At 47.4% G+C, this 18092-nt stretch overlaps 1 protein-coding gene across 2 annotated transcripts in view; it reads left to right on the forward strand.

The window, feature by feature from the left end:
- Window positions 1-14791, forward strand: part of acacb (acetyl-CoA carboxylase beta) — an 86750-nt gene extending 71959 nt beyond the window's left edge. For both annotated transcript variants that reach the window (XM_055655369.1, XM_055655370.1), the window contains 7 exons: window positions 2965-3100; window positions 4403-4580; window positions 5372-5484; window positions 6681-6835; window positions 8610-8780; window positions 10679-10815; window positions 11550-14791. In XM_055655369.1, coding sequence (XP_055511344.1) covers window positions 2965-3100; window positions 4403-4580; window positions 5372-5484; window positions 6681-6835; window positions 8610-8780; window positions 10679-10815; window positions 11550-11676 — 1017 coding nt within the window. In that variant the 3' untranslated portion in view covers window positions 11677-14791. The remainder of the gene's footprint in view (window positions 1-2964; window positions 3101-4402; window positions 4581-5371; window positions 5485-6680; window positions 6836-8609; window positions 8781-10678; window positions 10816-11549) is intronic.
- Window positions 14792-18092: the final 3301 nt, after the last annotated feature.

The following is an 18092-nucleotide window of genomic DNA, read 5'->3' on the forward strand; positions in this document are numbered from 1 at the left end:
TGTGATGGAAGGCAAGTCTTTTCTCTCCCCTGTTCTCCGTGTCTCTCCCGATGTCCAAGCCCCAGGCGGGCGATGATGAGTCCCACGGCCATTTTAGGCCGCGCGGGGCGATTTACGGCCCCGCTCCCGGTCTGAAAGTCCAAGGTTGGAACCCCCACGGGCGATGGTGAGTCCCACGGCCATGAAGCCGTGCCGGGTGATGTACTGTCCCGGTCCGGGTTGTTCCAACCCCGTGACACCGGCTGGAGAAGTCGCGTTGCGGGAGCTCCGGGAAGCGGTCTCTCTCTCTCCTCCCAGACCCGCGAGCTCCCGATGTCACAGTCCACCGGACCTGCGGCTGCGTTGCTGGAGCCTCCGAGCCCCAGGAGTCGAGTCGCAGCAGCGAGTCACCGCCGCTCCCCACGCTCCGAGGCCGGCCACCCCCGACGATGGTGAGTCCGCAGATCCGCAGCTCCGCAGTCTCCCGAGCCCCCGGGTCGTTCAGGCTGGAGGCCGCTCCACGGTGCTAGGCCCCAACGACAGCCGAGACCCGACAGGGAAAAAGTCGGGTCTCCCGGACAGGGAAGAGATTTAAACAGTTTCCCCCTCCCCCCCCCCCCCCCCCACATTTACACATTTAAAAATACTATTAAAAAACACCAAACACTACATTTAACTAGACAAAAAATAAAAAAAGACAGACAGGCTGTAGGGGCCGCTGCAACGGGTGAGTCGCGCCGCCACGAATATCGATCTCCCCAACTTCAGGTCACCCTCGCGCCTCCCTCTCTCTCCGTCCCTCCCCCACCCTCGCGCCCCCTCTCTCTCCGTCCCTCCCCCACCCCCTCGTACCAGTTTCACTGCCGTCCTGTTGAGTTCCACTGTCTGTGTAACTCGTTATCACCTATCCCACGGCCAACAATGGACCATTGTGGGCTCCACCTCTCCTTGATTATCGTTGCTTTTTGCAAATCTTCCCTTCATTTGCCCTAAGTACTGTCTATATCTCTCTCTCTCGTTCCCCTTTCCCCTGGCTCTGTCACCTATTCCTTTCCTCCAGAGATGCTGCTGTTGTGGTTCAATATCTTAAACAGACTAAAACGCAAATAAAATCAGTGATCAAGCAGTACAATCTTTATTTTGCCAGGCGGGTGTGGTAAAACTCTTCACAGTATGCAGATTACAGACTATAGAGTTCTCATCCCCATGCACGGGGACAATGATCTCAGTACATGTATATATACCCCAATAATCGACGGTTCAGCAATACCTTATCTACAAAGCATAGTACAGCCTCTTGCTTCTTAAGATGGACAGATCCTTAAGATTGACAGCTTCTTAAGATTGACAGGTTCTTCTGACAGAGGAAGGGTTAGTCGTTTATAGAAACATAGAAACATAGAAATTAGGTGCAGGAGTAGGCCATTCGGCCCTTCGAGCCTGCACCGCCATTCAATATGATCATGGCTGATCATCCAACTCAGTATCCCGTACCTGCCTTCTCTCCATACCCCCTGATCCCCTTAGCCACAAGGGCCACATCGAACTCCCTCTTAAATATAGCCAATGAACTGGTCTCAACTACCCTCTGTGGCAGAGAGTTCCAGAGATTCACCACTCTCTGCGTGAAAAATGTTCTTCTCATCTCGGTTTTAAAGGATTTCCCCTTTAACCTTAAGCTGTGACCCCTTGTCCTGGACTTCCCCAACATCGGGAACAATCTTCCTGCATCTAGCCTGTCCAACCCCTTAATGGTTGTATGGTTGTATGAGAAAGTGATATTTCGGCAGAACAAGCATTTTGGGTTTTTTCTACTTATGACGCACATTATAATCTTATAGAACAAGTGTTAGAACCAAGAGTGAATTCTCTCTAATGTCTATATTATAGAGGAGACATTCATGAAGCTGTGCTTGTTATCTCGCTTATGTTACTAGAAAGGGAACATCAACAGGTTGTTAGCTTTGTTACTGAAAGCAAAGGGTAGTGCGTTTTGCTGGCTTTGCAAATTAATAGGAGAAGGTAAAAACTTGTCTTAGTTTTAAAAAGTTTAAATCTTTTTAACTTCCACACTGCCTGTCCCACTGAGTTACTCCAGGATATTGTGTCTCTCTTGGGTCAATCCATGAGTTGACTTTAGTTTATTGTCACGTGTACCGAGGTACAGTGAAAAGCTTTTGTTGCGTTTGGAAATACTATACATGATTACAGTCGAACCGTTCACAGTGTACAGATACATGATAAAGGGAATAATATTTAGTGCAAAATAAAGTCTAATAATATCCCATTGAAAATAGTTTGAAGGTCTCCAATAGGTAGACAGTAGCTCAGAACTGCTCTCTAGTTTTCAATTGCCCGATAACAGCTGGGAAGAAACTCTCTCTGATTCTGGAGGTGAGCGTTTTCATACTTCTGTACCCCTTGCCTGATGGGAGAGAGAGAAGACGGAGTGACCAGGGTGAGATTGGTCCTTGATTATGCTGGTGGCCTGGCCGAGGCAGCGTGAAGTGTAGATGGAGTCAATGGAAGGAGAGGTTGGCTTGCGTGATGGTCTGGGCTGCGTGAATAATTCTCTGTGATTTTTTGCGGTCTTAGATTGATCAATGGGTGGAACGGTGGCACATTGGACGGCACAGTGACGCAGCTGGTAGAGCTACTGCCTCACAGCACAGGGGACCCAGGTTCAAGCCTGACCTCGGGTGCTGTTTGTGTGGAGTTAGTACTTTCTCCCTGTGACCGCGTGGGTATCTTCCAGGTACTCCGGTTTCCTCCCACAACCCAAAGACGCGCAGGTTTGTAGGTCAATTTGCCTCTGGAAATTGCCCGTATGTGTTGGGATTAGATGTGAAAAGTGGGGAAACGAGCCATTAGAGTGAACAGGTGATCAATGGTCGGCCTGGGCTCGATGGGCCGAAGGACCTGTTTCCATGCTGTAATCTTTCCATCAGTTCAATGCATTTGAGCTTCCGTTGTTTTCTTTTGCAGATTGTTCAGCAAGCCGGGCAGGTGTGGTTTCCAGACTCTGCTTTTAAAACAGCACAAGTTATTAAAGACTTCAAGCGCGAGCGGCTTCCACTCATAATCTTCGCCAACTGGCGAGGCTTCTCCGGTGGAATGAAAGGTGATCTTCACGGTTCTCACTGAGTCACGGAGCACAGAAACAAGCCCCTCGGCCGACCGTGTCATGCCAACCGCTGTGCCTAACTATACTAATCCCATCCACCTGCACTAGAACCGTTCCCTCGTGGGCCATGTTTGGAGACGTTTGCATCAATCCAGGTCGCCAACATCTTCAGGCAGCCCAGTATCAATTTAAAATGTAGATTATTAAAGGGCAGCACGGTGGCGCAGCGGTAGAGTTGCTGCCCTACAGCGCCAGAGACCCGGGTTCGATCCTGACCACGGGTCCGCATGGGTATTCTCCGGGCGCTCCGGTTTCCTCCAACACTCCAAAGACGTGCAGCTTTGTAGGTTAATTGGCTTCCGTAAACTGTAAACTGTCCCTAGTGTGTGTAGGATAGTTCTAGTGTACGGGGTGATCGCTGGTCGGCGTGGACTCGGAGGGCCAAAGGGCCCATCTCTATAGTTTATTGAACTTGAAGGATACGCGGGATTCACATAATCCAATATAGAAATCTGAAATGTTTGATTTATTTAAATTAATTTTCCTAACATGGGACTTGAATGCTGAAATTGATTAAATAAACAGTTTCAAGTAGCCCCTGCATTCCCTCCCCCCCCCCCCCCCCCCCTCTTGCCCACCCTTAGCATCCTACTAGTTCCAATGTTCACATCTTTGTATCCATTTGTTATCGCCTCTTCCACAGCTAAAGGGCCATTTTGGGCACCACCCTTCTTTGGTCATCTGTTGCCAAACCAGATTTGTTCTGGCCCTTTCCCACCTCCCGACTCCTCCCTTCTACTTTCCGTCTGAAGAAAGGTTCCGACCCGAAACGTCACCCATCCGTTTTCTCCAGAGATGCTGCCTGACCAACTGAGTTACTCCAGCACTTTGTGTCTACCTTTTGGTTTCAACCAGCATCTGCAGTTCCTTTCTACGCAACAGTCGGAACTGAGCATGGTGGCGCAGCTGTAGAGTTATTGCCCTACAGCGCCAGAGACCCGGGTTCGATCCTGACTACTGGTGCTGTCTGTATGGAGTTTTGTACATTCTCCGTGGGTTTCCTCCCAGATCTTCAGTTTCCTCCCACATTCCAAAGGCATGCATGTTTGTAGGTTAATTTGGCTTGGTAAAATTGTAAAAATTAATGTCTCTAGTGTGTGTTGGATTGTGCTAGTGTACAGGGATCGCTGGTCGGTGCAGACTCCGTGAGCCTGAACAGTCTATTTCCACATTGTATCTCTAAACTAAACTAAACTAAACTAAACAGTCTTAATGCATTCTTTTGCCATTTCCTTTTAGATATGTACGACCAAGTTCTGAAGTTTGGTTCCAGTATTGTCGATAGTCTCAGGGAGTTTGAGCAGCCTGTGCTGGTGTACATTCCCCCTCATGCTGAACTTCGAGGTGGTTCGTGGGCAGTTATTGATCCAACCATCAATCCACTTTACATCGAGCTGTACGCTGACCAAGAAAGCAGGTACTAGTGTATGGATGGCATCATGTTCCATGGACAGGCGAATACTTTATCAAGCATAGATAAGATTACTGCTGGAAATATTGTTTTGAGGAAGAGGAAGGAATGATTCTGCGATATTGATACTACCTCTGGGCGGCACGGTGGCGCAGCTGTAGAGCTACTGCCTTACAGCGCCAGAGACCCAGGTTCGATCCTGTCTACAGGTGCTTGTCTGTACGTTCTCCCCGTGACCTGCGTGGGTTTGCTCCAAGATCTTTGGTTTCCTCCCACACTTCAAATTGGCTTGGTTATCAATGTAAAATTGTCCCTGGTGTGTGTATTGTAGTGGTAATGTGCAGGGATTGTTGATCAGGGCGGACTCGGTGGGCTGTAGGGTCTGTTTCCATGCTGTATCTTTTAATCGATTATATCAATCAATTGTCCCTGAGTAGTGGTGCATTTTGCATCGACAGACCTACAAAGTCAGCAGAATGGCAATAACTGGAGGTTGGAGACTCCATAGACAAGGGAGAGTTGTATTTTGAAATCTTTCACTCACAGACTAAAATGTGACTTATTTTTCATTGTGATGAAAAAATCACCGGAGAAGTTCATTAAGAAACTTCTAATTTAGGTCTGAAGAAGGGTCTTGACCCGAGACGTCTCCCATTCCTTCTATCCACAGATGCTGCCTGTCCCATTGAGTTACTCCAGCATTTTGTGTCTACCTTTGGTGTGAACCAGCATCTGTAGTTCCTTCCTCCACAAGTTGTCTATGTAGCACCTGTTAGAAAGTTCTCTCTTTCACTCAGGGGCGGTGTGTTGGAACCCGAAGGGACCGTCGAGATCAAGTACAAGCGGAAAGACTTGATCAAGACAATGAGGCGGATTGACACTATTTATTCAGGCCTTGCTGACCAGTTGGGTAAGGTTTCGTTTTTTAGTTTAGAGATACAGCGCGGAAACAGGCCCGTCGGCTCGCTGAGTCCGCGCCGACTGGCGATCCCCGCACACCAACGCTATCCTACACACACTAGGGACAATTGACATTTACACCAAGCCATTTAACCTATAAACCTGGACGTCTTTGGAGTGTGGGAGGAAAGCGAAGATCTCGGAGAAAACCCACGGGGAGAACGTACAAACTCCGTACAGTCACGTCAAGAGTCAAGAGAGTTTTATTGTCATGTGTCCCAGATAGAACAATGAAATTATTCCTTGCTGCAGCACAACAGATTATGTAAACATCATAAATAATATAACAAAACTCAAAAAAACAAACAACAACAGTGCAATAATAATAGTCTATTGTCATGGAAACATAGAAGATTGTTAAGGGTTTGGACACGCTAGAGGCAGGAAACGTGTTCCCGATGTTGGGGGAGTCCAGAACCAGGGGCCACAGTTTAAGAATAAGGGGTAAGCCATTTAGAACGGAGATGAGGAAACGCTTTTTCTCACAGAGAGTGGTGAGTCTGTGGAATTCTCTGCCTCAGAGGGCGGTGGAGGCCGGTTCCCTGGATGCTTTCAAGAGAGAGCTAAATAGGGCTCTTAAAGATAGCGGAGTCAGGGGATATGGGGAGCAGGCAGGAACGGGGTACTGATTGGGGATGATCAGCCATGATCACATTGGATGGCGGCGCTGGCTCGCAGGGCCTAATGGCCTACTCCTGCACCTATTGTCTATTGTCTATAATATTATTATTATTATTATTATTAATACTCCCCGTAGTCAGCACCCACAGTCAGGATCGAACCCTGTAAGGCAGCAACTCTACCGCTCTGCCACCGTGCCGCCCATATGTTATATTACCCCAGGTACACAAAAAAAGCTGGAGAAACTCAGCGGGTGCAGCAGCATCTATGGAGCGAAGGAAATAGGCAACGTTTCGTCCCGAAACGTTGCCTATTTCCTTCGCTCCATAGATGCTGCTGCACCCGCTGAGTTTCTCCAGCTTTTTTGTGTACCTTCGATTCTCCAGCATCTGCAGTTCCTTCTTAAACACTGTTATATTACCCCGCCATGTAAGAGCATCTCAACGTGAAACATGGATACCCTGCGTCTTGGTGTGCCATCAACTGATCTTTGCATGTTTCTCTCCACTACTTTCATGTTTGCAGGTTCTCCTGAACTGCCCGAGGACGTCCGCAAGGACCTGGAAGCCAGGTTGAAAACACGAGAGGAATACTTGTTCCCAATTTACCACCAAGTAGCGACCCAGTTTGCTGATCTCCATGACACTCCCGGACGGATGCAGGAGAAAGGAGTTATTACAGTTAAGGAGAACTCACCTGGACCTTTCAGACTTTACGGTGATCAATAGATAGAAGCGTTGCTATGGTGCACAATGCAGTGACCTGCAAATTACAGTTTACAGGTTCCAGAGTAGCTGGGAAACATAGAAACATAGAAAATAGGTGCAGGAGTAGGCCATTCGGCCCTTCCAGCCTGCACCGCCATTCAATATGATCATGGCTGATCATCCAAATCAATATTCCATACCTGCCTTCTCTCCATACCCCCTGATCCCTTTAGCCACAAAGGCCACATCTAACTCCCTCTTAAATCTAGCCAATGAACTATGGCCTCAACTGCCTTCTGTGGCAGAGAATTCCACAGATTCACCACTGTGTAAAAAATGATTTTCTCATCTCGGTCCTAAAAGACTTCCCTCTTATCCTTAAACTGTGACCCCTTGTTCTGGACTTCACCCAACATTTGGAATAATCTTCCTGCTTCTAGCCGGTCCAACCCCTTAAGAATTTTGTAAGTTTCAATAAGATCCCCCCTCAATCTTCTAAATTCTAGCGTGTACAAGCCGAGTCTATCCAGTCTTTCTTCATATGAAAGTCCTGCCATCTCAGGAATCAGTCTGGTGAACCTTCTCTGTACTCCCTCTATGGCAAGAATGTCTTTCCTCAGATTAGGAGACCAAAACTGTGCGCAAAACTGTTGGTTGTGGACAAGTTGGTCGGCATGGACAAGTTGGGCCGAAGGGCCTGTTTCCACACTGTATCACTCTATGACTCTAACCATAGGATGAGGAATGAATGCAAGCTGTCACTTTGAATAATATGATTTTGTCAGAAGAGATGCGAACTGACTAAATGACTTGCACGGGGGCACTGCATGGTGACTAAAGCAAGTTGACTTTAGACTTTAGAGATACAACGTGTTAGTGTGCGGGGATCGCTGGTCGGCGTGGACTGTGGGGCCCGTTTCCGCGCTGTATCTCTGAACGAAACCAAACCAAAGCAGGGATCAAACCTCCCCATCTCTCACTGTGTACGCTTTTACAACCCCCACTACTTCAAAATATATGATAAGCTGTATTCCACTGGAGAGCCTTATCAGGCAACTGAACCACCCTACCGCAACTAGGGAGCAGTCCTGAACTACTATCTGCCCCATTGGTGACTATCTGTGATCGGACTATCCTTGATCCGACTTTGCTAGCTTTATCTTGCACTGAATGTCATGTATCTGGGCTCTGTGAACGGCTCGATTGTAATCATGTGTTGGCTTTCCGCTGACTGGTTAGAAACATAGAAACATAGAAAATAGATGCAGGAGTAGGACATTCGGCCCTTCCAGCCTGCACCGCCATTCAATATGATCATGGCTGATCATCCAACTCAGTATCCCGTACCTGCCTTCTCTCCATACCCCCTGATCCCTTTAGCCACAAGGGCCACATCTAACTCCCTCTTAAATATAGCCAATGAACTGTGGCCTCAACTACCTTCTGTGGCAGAGAGTTCCACAGATTCACCACTCTGTGTGAAAAACATCCAGTTTTTCTCATCTCGGTCCTAAACGACTTCCTCATCTCCTAAACGACTTCCCCTTATCCTTAAACTGTGACCCCTTGTTCTGGACTTCCCCCAACATCGGGAACAATCTTCCTGCATCTAGCCTGTCCAACCGCTTAGCAAGCAACTAAAGCTTTCCCCTGTACCCTGCTGCACGTGACGTTAAGCTGAACTGAGCTCTCAGTGCCGCTGGCTGCTGTGTCGTGGATCTGAAGGCGGCCTCTCGCTGTGTTACAGGATGTGCTGGAGTGGAAGACGGTCCGCACGTTCTTCTACTGGCGCCTACGCCGACTGCTGCTGGAGGAGGCGGCCAAGCAGGCGATCATCGCGGCAAACCGGGAGCTGAGCGACGGCCACATTAAGTCCATGCTGCGGAGGTGGTTTGTGGAGACGGAAGGAACGGTGAAGGTCTGTGGGGAAGGTGGCGCTGACTTGGCGGGAAGCACTAACTATCAACGCGGACATTTAAACAACTTTCCCCCAGGAACGGCGTTTCTGAATGGAAACTGGTGCCGTTTCACCACTGCCCAGATTAACAGTGTTCTGGCATATCAAGCAGAGACAGGACAGTAGGCGCAACGGTAGAGTTACTGCCTTACAGACCCGTGTTCGATCCTGACTACGGGGTGCTCTCTGTACGGAGTTTGTACCTTCTCCCCGTGACCTGTGTGGGTTTTCTCCGGGTGCTCCGGTTTCTTCCCACACTCCAAAGACTTGCAGGTTTGAGGGTTAATTGGCTTCGGTAAAGATAGTAAATTGTACCCAGTGTGTAGGATACTGCTGGTGTACGGGGTGATCTCTCAGTGGACCAAAGGGCCTGTTTCCGTGCTGTATCTCTCAACTAAACATCCACAGTAAATACTCACTCGTGCTAGAACATTACATTACAATGCTGAAACACAAGTCTGTATTTATCTTCAATGCACCTGATGTTCCAATGTGCCCACCATGGTCACATGTCTCTATTTCCCTTTCCTAATAGTGAACAGCCTGGATAGAGTGGATGTGGAGAGAATGTTTCCACTGGTGGGAGAGTCTAGGGCCAGAGGGCACACAATATAAGGACATACCTTAAGAAAGAAGACAAGGAGGAATTTCTTTAGCCAGAGGGTGGTGAATCTGTGGAATTCATTGCCACAGACGGATGTGGAGGTCAAGTCAGTGGGTATTTTTGAAGCGTAGATTGACGGGTTCTTGATTAGTACGGGTGTCAGGGGTTATGGGGAGAAGGCAGGAGAATGGGGTTGAGAGGGAAAGATAGATCAGCCCATGATTGAATGGCGAGGTAGACTTGATGGGCTGAAGGGTCTAGTGCTGCTCCAATAAACTTATCAACACGAGTATCTGCTTCAATAATAATTTCCATCCTGAAATCCACATCATCATCATTTTCAAATTTATTTTGATTAAAAATATATATTTTCCCTCCACGTTTCCACCAGTGTCAAGGAGCAATCTTCAATCTTCATTCATAGTTTCAACATCTTTGTACCGGGTTGATTAAACGAACAGGGAAAGATTGTTTCTCCATTTTTGTTTGTTGTTGGATAGGGATGCCCCAATCGTATCTGCCTCCCCCTCCACCCCTGGCAGCTCATTCCAGGCGCCCACCACTCTGTATGTTAAACACTTGCCCCACACAGGGGCGGTCACGGTGGCGCAGCGGTAGAGTTGCTGCCTTGCAGCGCTTGCAGCGCCAGAGAGGCGGGTTCGATCCCGACTGCAGGATGCTGTCTGTACGGAGTTTGCACGTTCTCCCCGTGACCTGCGTGGGTTTTCGCCAAGATCGTCGGTTTCCTCCCACACTCCAAAGACGTGTGGGTTTGTAGGTTAATTGGCTCAGTATGATTATAAATTGTTAATAAATGTTAATTAGCTTGGGTTTGTGAACTTGGTGTAAGTGTAAATTGTTCCTAGTGTGTGTGTAGGATAGTGTGAGTGTGCGGAGATCGCTGGTCGGCACGGGATCAGTGGGCCGAACGGCCTGTTTGTGCACTGTGTCTCTCAACTAAACTGTGAGCCACCATGGCGATTGACACGACCATAATAACTGAGTGAGCTTCAACTAAACTACACATATCCTTTAAATGTTTCCCCTCACCTTAAACCTATGGCCTCGAGTAGTTGACGTTTCCACACTGGGAGAAAAGCAGTCTACCACTTAGCCCCTCTCACCTTATAGCTGCGCCCTCTAGTTTTGGAGATTTCCACCCGAGCAGGAAGTAGGATAATGCGGTCCGTTTTGTGATGGCTTGTCTCCCGAGGGTTGTTAACGCTCATGTATTGGATGGTCTTGTAATGTGCAGGCTTACCTGTGGGACAATAACCAGCCTGTGGTGGCTTGGCTGGAGAAGCACCTCAATACCGAGGACGATTCTCGCTCCGTAATACGAGAGAACATCAAATATCTGAAGCGGGATTATGCACTAAAACACATTCGCAGGTAGGTGTGTCTATGTGGGGGGAGAAGAGCTAAACGTTGGCAGAGTGCATTGTTCAAAGAGCAAGTGTGTGCGTGTGTGTGTAAATGTGTGCTTGTGTGTTGGTGTTTTGTGTGTGTGTACGCTTGTGTCCCTGTGTGACCAAGCGTATTTGTGTGAGTGTACATGTGTGTGTGTGCATGTGAACGCATGTGTAAGTGTTGTGTGAGTGTGCGCTTGTGTGTGTGTTTTGTGTGTAAGCCTGTGTCCCTGTGTGAGCAAGCGCGTTTGTTTGAGTGTGCATGTGTGTGTGTGTGCGTGTGAAAGCATGTGTAAGTGTGTGTGTGAGTGTGTAAGTGTGCGCTTGTGTGTGTGTTTTGTGTGTGTGTGTAAGCCTGTGTCCCTGTGTGAGCAAGTGCGTCTGTTTGAGTGTGCATGTGTGTGAGCATGTGTAAGTGTGAGTGTGCGTGTAAGTGTGCACATGTGTGTTTTTATGTGTGCGTGTGTGATTTGTGTGGGCGTGCATGCATTATTCAAGTGCACAGTCTAAAGAAGGGTTTCGATCTGAAACGCCACCTATCTATGTTCTTCAGAGAATGCTGCCTGTCCCGTTGAGTTACTCCAGCATTGTGTGTCTGTCTTCGGTGACAGCCAGCATCTGCAAAATTCTTCCTTCCCAAGATAGAAATGTAACTCTTTAATGCCTGTGACTTTAATCTGTAATCTCATTTTCTTGTCCACTCCCTGCTATTTGCAGCTTGGTTCAAGTGAACCCAGAGGTGGCAATGGATTGCATTATCCACATGGCTCAACAAATCACCCCGGCCCAACGTACACAGATCAGCCATCTCCTAACGACCATGGATGGCCGCGAGGCACCGTGAGAGACTGGGGACGTTCACCATCGACCAGTCGATAGTTCACATCAGGGAGACTGAACGAGTGCCATCTCACGTCACTGCAAGTACAGTAAGATAGTGTGGGGAGAGAAAAACCACTTACAGACAGCAATCCTGGGCATTAACCGAGCCATCTGCTGAACATCCTTGAATAAACACCAGTGGAAATTGCGACATCATCCAGTATTTAATCAAATCCACTTAGCCTTAGAGCTCATGGTACTTTAAACAAGTACAGTAGTTTTAACTTTGATTAAAGAGTTTGATATTTAGCATACGTGGTTATCTACTGTGTGAGAGGGCATACGTACATAAGTGATCAGAGCAGAATTAGGCCATTCGGCCCATCAAGTCTACTCTGCCATTCAATCATGGCTGATCGATCTCTTCCCCCTCAACCCAATTCCCCTGCCTTCTCCCCATAACCCCCCAGCACCCATACTCATCAAGAATCTGTCTATCTCTGTCTTAAAAATTTATCAATTGACTTGTCCTCCACTTCATGATTACCATGATATTGCTAAACATCCCATGGACCTTAGTGCTGTGAAAAGAAAATTGGGCAACCAAGAATACAAAGATAGATAGAGCCTCGTCTGCGGCAATGAATTCCACCCCCTCTAAAGGAACGTCCTTTTATTCTGAGGCTGTGCCCTCTGGTCCTAGACTCTCCCACTAGTGGAAACATCCACTTTATCCAGGCCTTAACTTAAAGGCACTTAAACCCAGGTGTGTGGTCTACCAAGACTCGTCATCAGGAAGTGTTTTGTTGCTAATAGATAGTAAGCTGAGCCATGTACATAAAAACATTTTCTAAGACGTTATTTTCTGCACAGAACTCAGTATGCCAGTATTATTTTAGTTTTTATTGCACCAGCTGTGTCTGTACAGTGCAATTTGCTGAATGTGCATCCCACAGATGCGAATCTAAGAAAAACCCTTTGAAAAATCAGCTGTCAATTGTGTTCATTTCAATGCCTGATCTTTGCCGATAAATTATGATCACATTTAAAAATGGTTGCAAAGTTGTAATGGAGGTGACATCATTGTTAAACATCCATTTTCCTAAAGGCTGTAAGAGGCTTATGCCCCTGTCCCACTTAGGAAACCTGAACGGAAACCTCTGGAGACTTTGCGCCCCACCCAACGTTTCCGTGCGGTTCCCGGAGGTTTTTGTCAGTCTCCCTACCTGCTTCCACTACCTGCAACCTCCGGCAACCGCCTGCAACCTCCGGGAACCGCCCGGAAACCTTGGGTGGGGCGCAAAGTCTCCAGAGGTTTCCGTTCAGGTTTCCTAAGTGGGACAGGGGCATAAGATGCACTATCTTGCAGGAAACTATCATGTTGGGTATGACTGAGAAAGAACTTCAGATGCTGGATAAAATGTTCCCTCCGTAACTCCCTGGTCAATTCGTCCCTTCCCACCCAAACCACCCCCTTCCCGGGTACTTTCCCCTGCAACCGCAGGAGATGCAACATTTGTCCCTTTACCTCCCCCCTTTAGTCCATCGAAGGAGCCAAGCAGTCTTTCCAGGTGAGGCAGAGGTTCAGTTGCACCTCCCCCAACCTCATCTACTGCATCCGCTGTTCCAGGTGTCAACTTCTCGACATCGGCGAGATCAAATGCACGCTCAGCGATCGTTTCGCTGAACACCTCCGCTCAGTCCGTCGTAACCAAGCTGATCTCCCGGTGGCTGAGCATTTCACCTCCTCCCCCCATTCCCAATCCGACCTTTCTGTCCTGGGCCTCTTCCATTGTCAGAGTGAGGCCCAGCGCAAATTTGAGGAGCAGCACCTCACATTTCGCTTGGGTAGTTTACACCCCAGCGGTATGAACATTGACTTCTCCAATTTCAGACAGCCCTTGCTTTCTCCCTCCTTCCCCTCCCCCTTCCCAGCTCTCCCACTGTCTCTGCCCACTTTCTATCTTTCCCCCCCAACATCAGTCTGAAGAAGGGTCTCCACACGAAACATCGGCCATTCCTTCTCTCCATAGATGCTGCCTCATCCGCTGAGTTACGCCAGCATTTTGTGTCATTTTGAGTATGATCTTGGTAATGCTATATCAGGTGGGCTTTTTTTAATCTAACCACTGGTTGTAGGCAATCTCTACTCCTCTGAGTAACTACAAATAAAAGTCTTCTTACATGTGCGGCACGGTGGCGCAGCAATGGAGTTGCTGCCTTGCAGTGCCAGAAACCCATGTTCGATCCTGACTACGGCTGCTGTCTGCACGGAGTTTGCACGCTCTCCCCGTAACCTGTGTGGGTTTTCCCCGGGATCCCCAGTTTCCTCTCACACTCCAAAGACGTACAGGTTTGTAGGTTAATTGGCTTGGTGTAAGTGTAAGCTGTCCCTAGTGTAGGATTGTGTGAATGCGCGGGCATCGCTGGTCGGCGCGGACTCGGTGGTCCGAAGGGGCCTGTTTCCGCGCTGTACCTCTAAACTAAACTAAAATGTGAACCAACGTGGCGATTGACACCACCATGATAACTGAGTGAGCTTGAAGTGTTCAGGTTTATTCATGACCCAACTTGCTGTGAAATGATGGCTTTGGATGGGGACCCATTCATCATTGGACCAGAATGGAACCATCAGCCATGATCACAATGAATGGCGGTGCTGGCTCGAAGGGCCGAGTGGCCTATTCCTGCACCTATTGCCTATTCCACCTTGTTTTGCCTGTTTAACAAGAGGATTCCATGTTTCCTGTCACAGAGCGGATAGTGTACTGTGTGTGGCAGGCAACTGTGCGACACTTCATTTTGGTTCTATTTGTTAACACGTAATCAACAACCATAACCACTCAGTCGAGACCCGGAACCAACTCACCATTAAAGCCTTGCTTAGACTGATTCTCAGACAACATATTGGACCAAAAATTGGTAATGCTGCACAAAAGAGACAGTGCCTCATAGATGGACACAAAATGCTGGAGTAACTCAGCGGGACAGGCAACGTCTATGGAAAGAAGGACTGGGTGACGTTTCGGCTCGGGTCTGAAGAAGGGCCTCGACCCGAAACGTCACCCATTCCTTCTCTCCAGAGATGCTGCCTGTCCCGCTGAGTTACTCCAGCATTTTGTGTCTATCTTCCTGTAAACCAGTGTTGACTTCTTTAGAGACCTTGCTCTTGAAAACTCCAAGCATTATAAATCAACAGATTGAATGAAATGTAATGCAAGATGGTACAGCCTGGTGTAATATTTATAACAATTGCGGGACAGGCAGCATATCAGGAGAGAAGGAATGGGTGACGTTTCGGGGTCGAGACCCTTCTTCAGGCTGGTTGGGGATAAAGGAAACGAGAGATAGAGACGGTGATGTAGAGAGATAAAGAACAGTGAATGAAAGATATGCAAAAATGTAACGATGAGAAAGGAAACAGGGGCCATTGTTGGGTGAGAACGAGAAGCTGGTGAAACTTGGGTGGGGGAGGGATGGAGAGAGAGGGAATGCCGGGGCTACCTGAAGTTAGAGAAATCAATATTCATACCACTGGGCTGTAAGCTGCCCAAGCGAAATATGAGATGCTGGTCCTCCAATTTGCGTTTAGCCTCACTCTGACAATGGAGGAGGCCCAGGACAGAATGGTCTGTGTGGGAATGGGAAAGAGAATTAAAGTTTATTAAATATACTGACAGAAAACTTGTATAAATAATTGCACTACTTCATTGAGCTGCACCAAACCTGGCATACGTAATGCCCAGAATAGGTTCAAATGTGGAAACCAAACATAGTTTTGACATCCAGCAGCTCTATTACAGCGTTTAATTTTGTTTTTTTAGGAAAAAAAATGGAGACATTCGTGTTACTATAATTGCCACAAAGAATCAAATGTTGAAATAATTATTCTCCCCGTTTCAGAAGTGTGAATGGTGTAAGCAAAGTGTTGTCTACCTGTCCACGTCTATTTTGTATACAGTATTAAAGTTGACTGGCTCCAATCTTGTGAATGGGATTCTCTAATAAAATATGAAACGGTTAAGTAATCTTGGTTGTCAGGCAGTGTTGTGTTCAACCGTGTAATCCTGCGGTCGCCTTTGTGAACATCTGAATGAGATCCCATGATCGTTGCAAGAAATGATATCGAAGGATTGGATTGGCCTGTCCATGGTCTCCTCCATGGTCCAAAATCATTTGGCGTTTAAAATTCGATTTGCACGATTCTTAAATTATAACTAGCGGGGCAGCACGGTGGCGCAGCGGTAGAGTTGCTGCCTCACAGCGCCAGAGACCCGGGTTCCATCCTGATTACGGGTGCTGACTGCATAGTGTTTGCACGTTCTCCCTGTGACTGCGTGGGTTTTCCCCGGGTGTTCCGGTTTCAGCCCACACTCCAAAGACGTACAGGTTTGTGGGTTAATTGGCTTCGGTATAAATTTTAAATTGTCTCTAGTGTGTAGGATAGTGTTAGTCTAGGGACTAATCGCTGGTTGGTGTGGACTAGGTGGGCCAAAGGGGCTGTTACGGCTCTGTATCTCTAAAGCCTAAAGTTCAAAACCTGACAAAGCACGCGGCAAGGTGATCTCATACTGTCTCGTTTTTATTAAATTATTGAGTTGGAGCCAAGGAACTATCTGAAACCTTGGCCTCAGTTGCCTTAAATGGAACGTGGCTTTGTCAGCTTTGTCAATATTCTTAACAGTGCCTTGTTCTTTCTCAGTGAGGAATCTCAACTCGTTTACACCAGTTATGATTCCTACCGCCCAATGTTGCTTGAGGCTTTCAATTCCCTATTTGATAAGAACCCTTGCTGTTAAAGGTGGACTTGTTGATTTGAACTCAGTAAAGCAAGCCATTCATCTCACCCTTAGGTGTTCTATAGAACTTGGAATACAATGTAATTTAAACAATCAAAATTGATTTGAGGAAAAAATAGTTCTTTAGAAGTGTTCAAGTTGTATCTTTCAATATACAGTATGATGCAAGCAGGCCACAGGCACCACTTTCTCATCCGCTCCTGGTGCACTGGGGCAATTTCAAGAGCAAAATATACTATGTTATCCCACTTCCTCATCCACTCCCCAACACATTATGGGAATTTTTTTTTTAACAGAAGGCCAATTAACTGACAAACCACCACGTCTTTGGTAAGTGGGAGGAAACCGGAGCACCCGGAGGAAACCCACGTGGTCACGGGGAGAACGTGCAAACTCCACATAGACAGCACCCGAGGTCAGGATCGAACCCGGGTCACTGGCGCCATGAGGCAACGGCTCTAATGTGTGTGCAGGGATCAATGATTGGCACGGACCCGTGGGCTGAAGGGCCAGTTTCAAACTGTATCTCTATTCTAAACTAAACTAAGGCCACGGAGTCCACGACAACCACTTGCTCCGGAGGCTGAGGCACTCCCCAACAAACATGGAAACATAGAAAATAGGTGCAGGAGGCCAATTCTGACCCTTCACCACCTGCACCGCCATTCAATAGGATCATGGCTGAGCACCAACTCAGTATCCCACCTGCCTTCACGGGGATAACCTCTGATCCCCATAGACAGCACCCAGGGTCAGGATCGAACCCCCTCTCTAAAGCCATGAGCCAATGAACTGGCTCAACTACCCTCTGTGGCAGACCGTGCCAGATATTCACCACTCTCTGTGTGAAAAAAGTTCTTCTCATCTCAGTTTTAAAGGATTTCCCCCTTATCCTTAAGCTGTGACCCCTTGTCCTGGACTTCCCCAACATCGGGAACAATCTTCCTGCATCTAGCCTGTCCAACCCCTTAAGAATTTTGTAAGTTTCTATAAGATCCCCTCTCAATCTCCTAAATTCTAGAGTAAATATGGCATTGTTTCCATTGTAATCTTGCATTGGGCAGTTGCATGATACTTTAGTTTAAAGATACAACATGGAACCCGCACGCTTTTGGGATTTGGGTGGAAACCGGAGCACCCGGAGGAAACCCACGCGGTCCCAGCGAGAATGTACAAACTCCACACAGAGCACCCGTGGTCAGGATCGAACCCAGGTCTCTGGCACCGTGAGGCAGCGACTCTACCAGCTCCACCACCGTGTCACCTTGCTGCAAAAGGTAAATATTATTACATAGGAAAATCCTAAACCAGGTGAAAAGAGGAATTACAATTAATGCAACAGCTCAGACACGTGTCAGCTACGTGAGATAGAAATGCACAATTAAAGTTCTCAGATGTGAACCATTTTAATAAATCCAACACAACCAATTCTAACTTAAATATTTATTCATAGACCTAACACATCTTACATAAAAGATTTCATTACATTCTAGTTAAAAGATGCCATCTGATATGAAGCTAGATGAGGAGGAAAAATGTTAAATATTCCCTTCACCCCACGATCTCACAGATAAAAGACAATTTATCTGGTGTTCAATTCATAACTTTTTTTTAATGAACATTGTAACTGTGGTTTCCA

Source organism: Leucoraja erinacea, chromosome 25 (assembly GCF_028641065.1).
Source record: "Leucoraja erinacea ecotype New England chromosome 25, Leri_hhj_1, whole genome shotgun sequence".
Lineage (NCBI taxonomy): Eukaryota > Metazoa > Chordata > Chondrichthyes > Rajiformes > Rajidae > Leucoraja > Leucoraja erinaceus.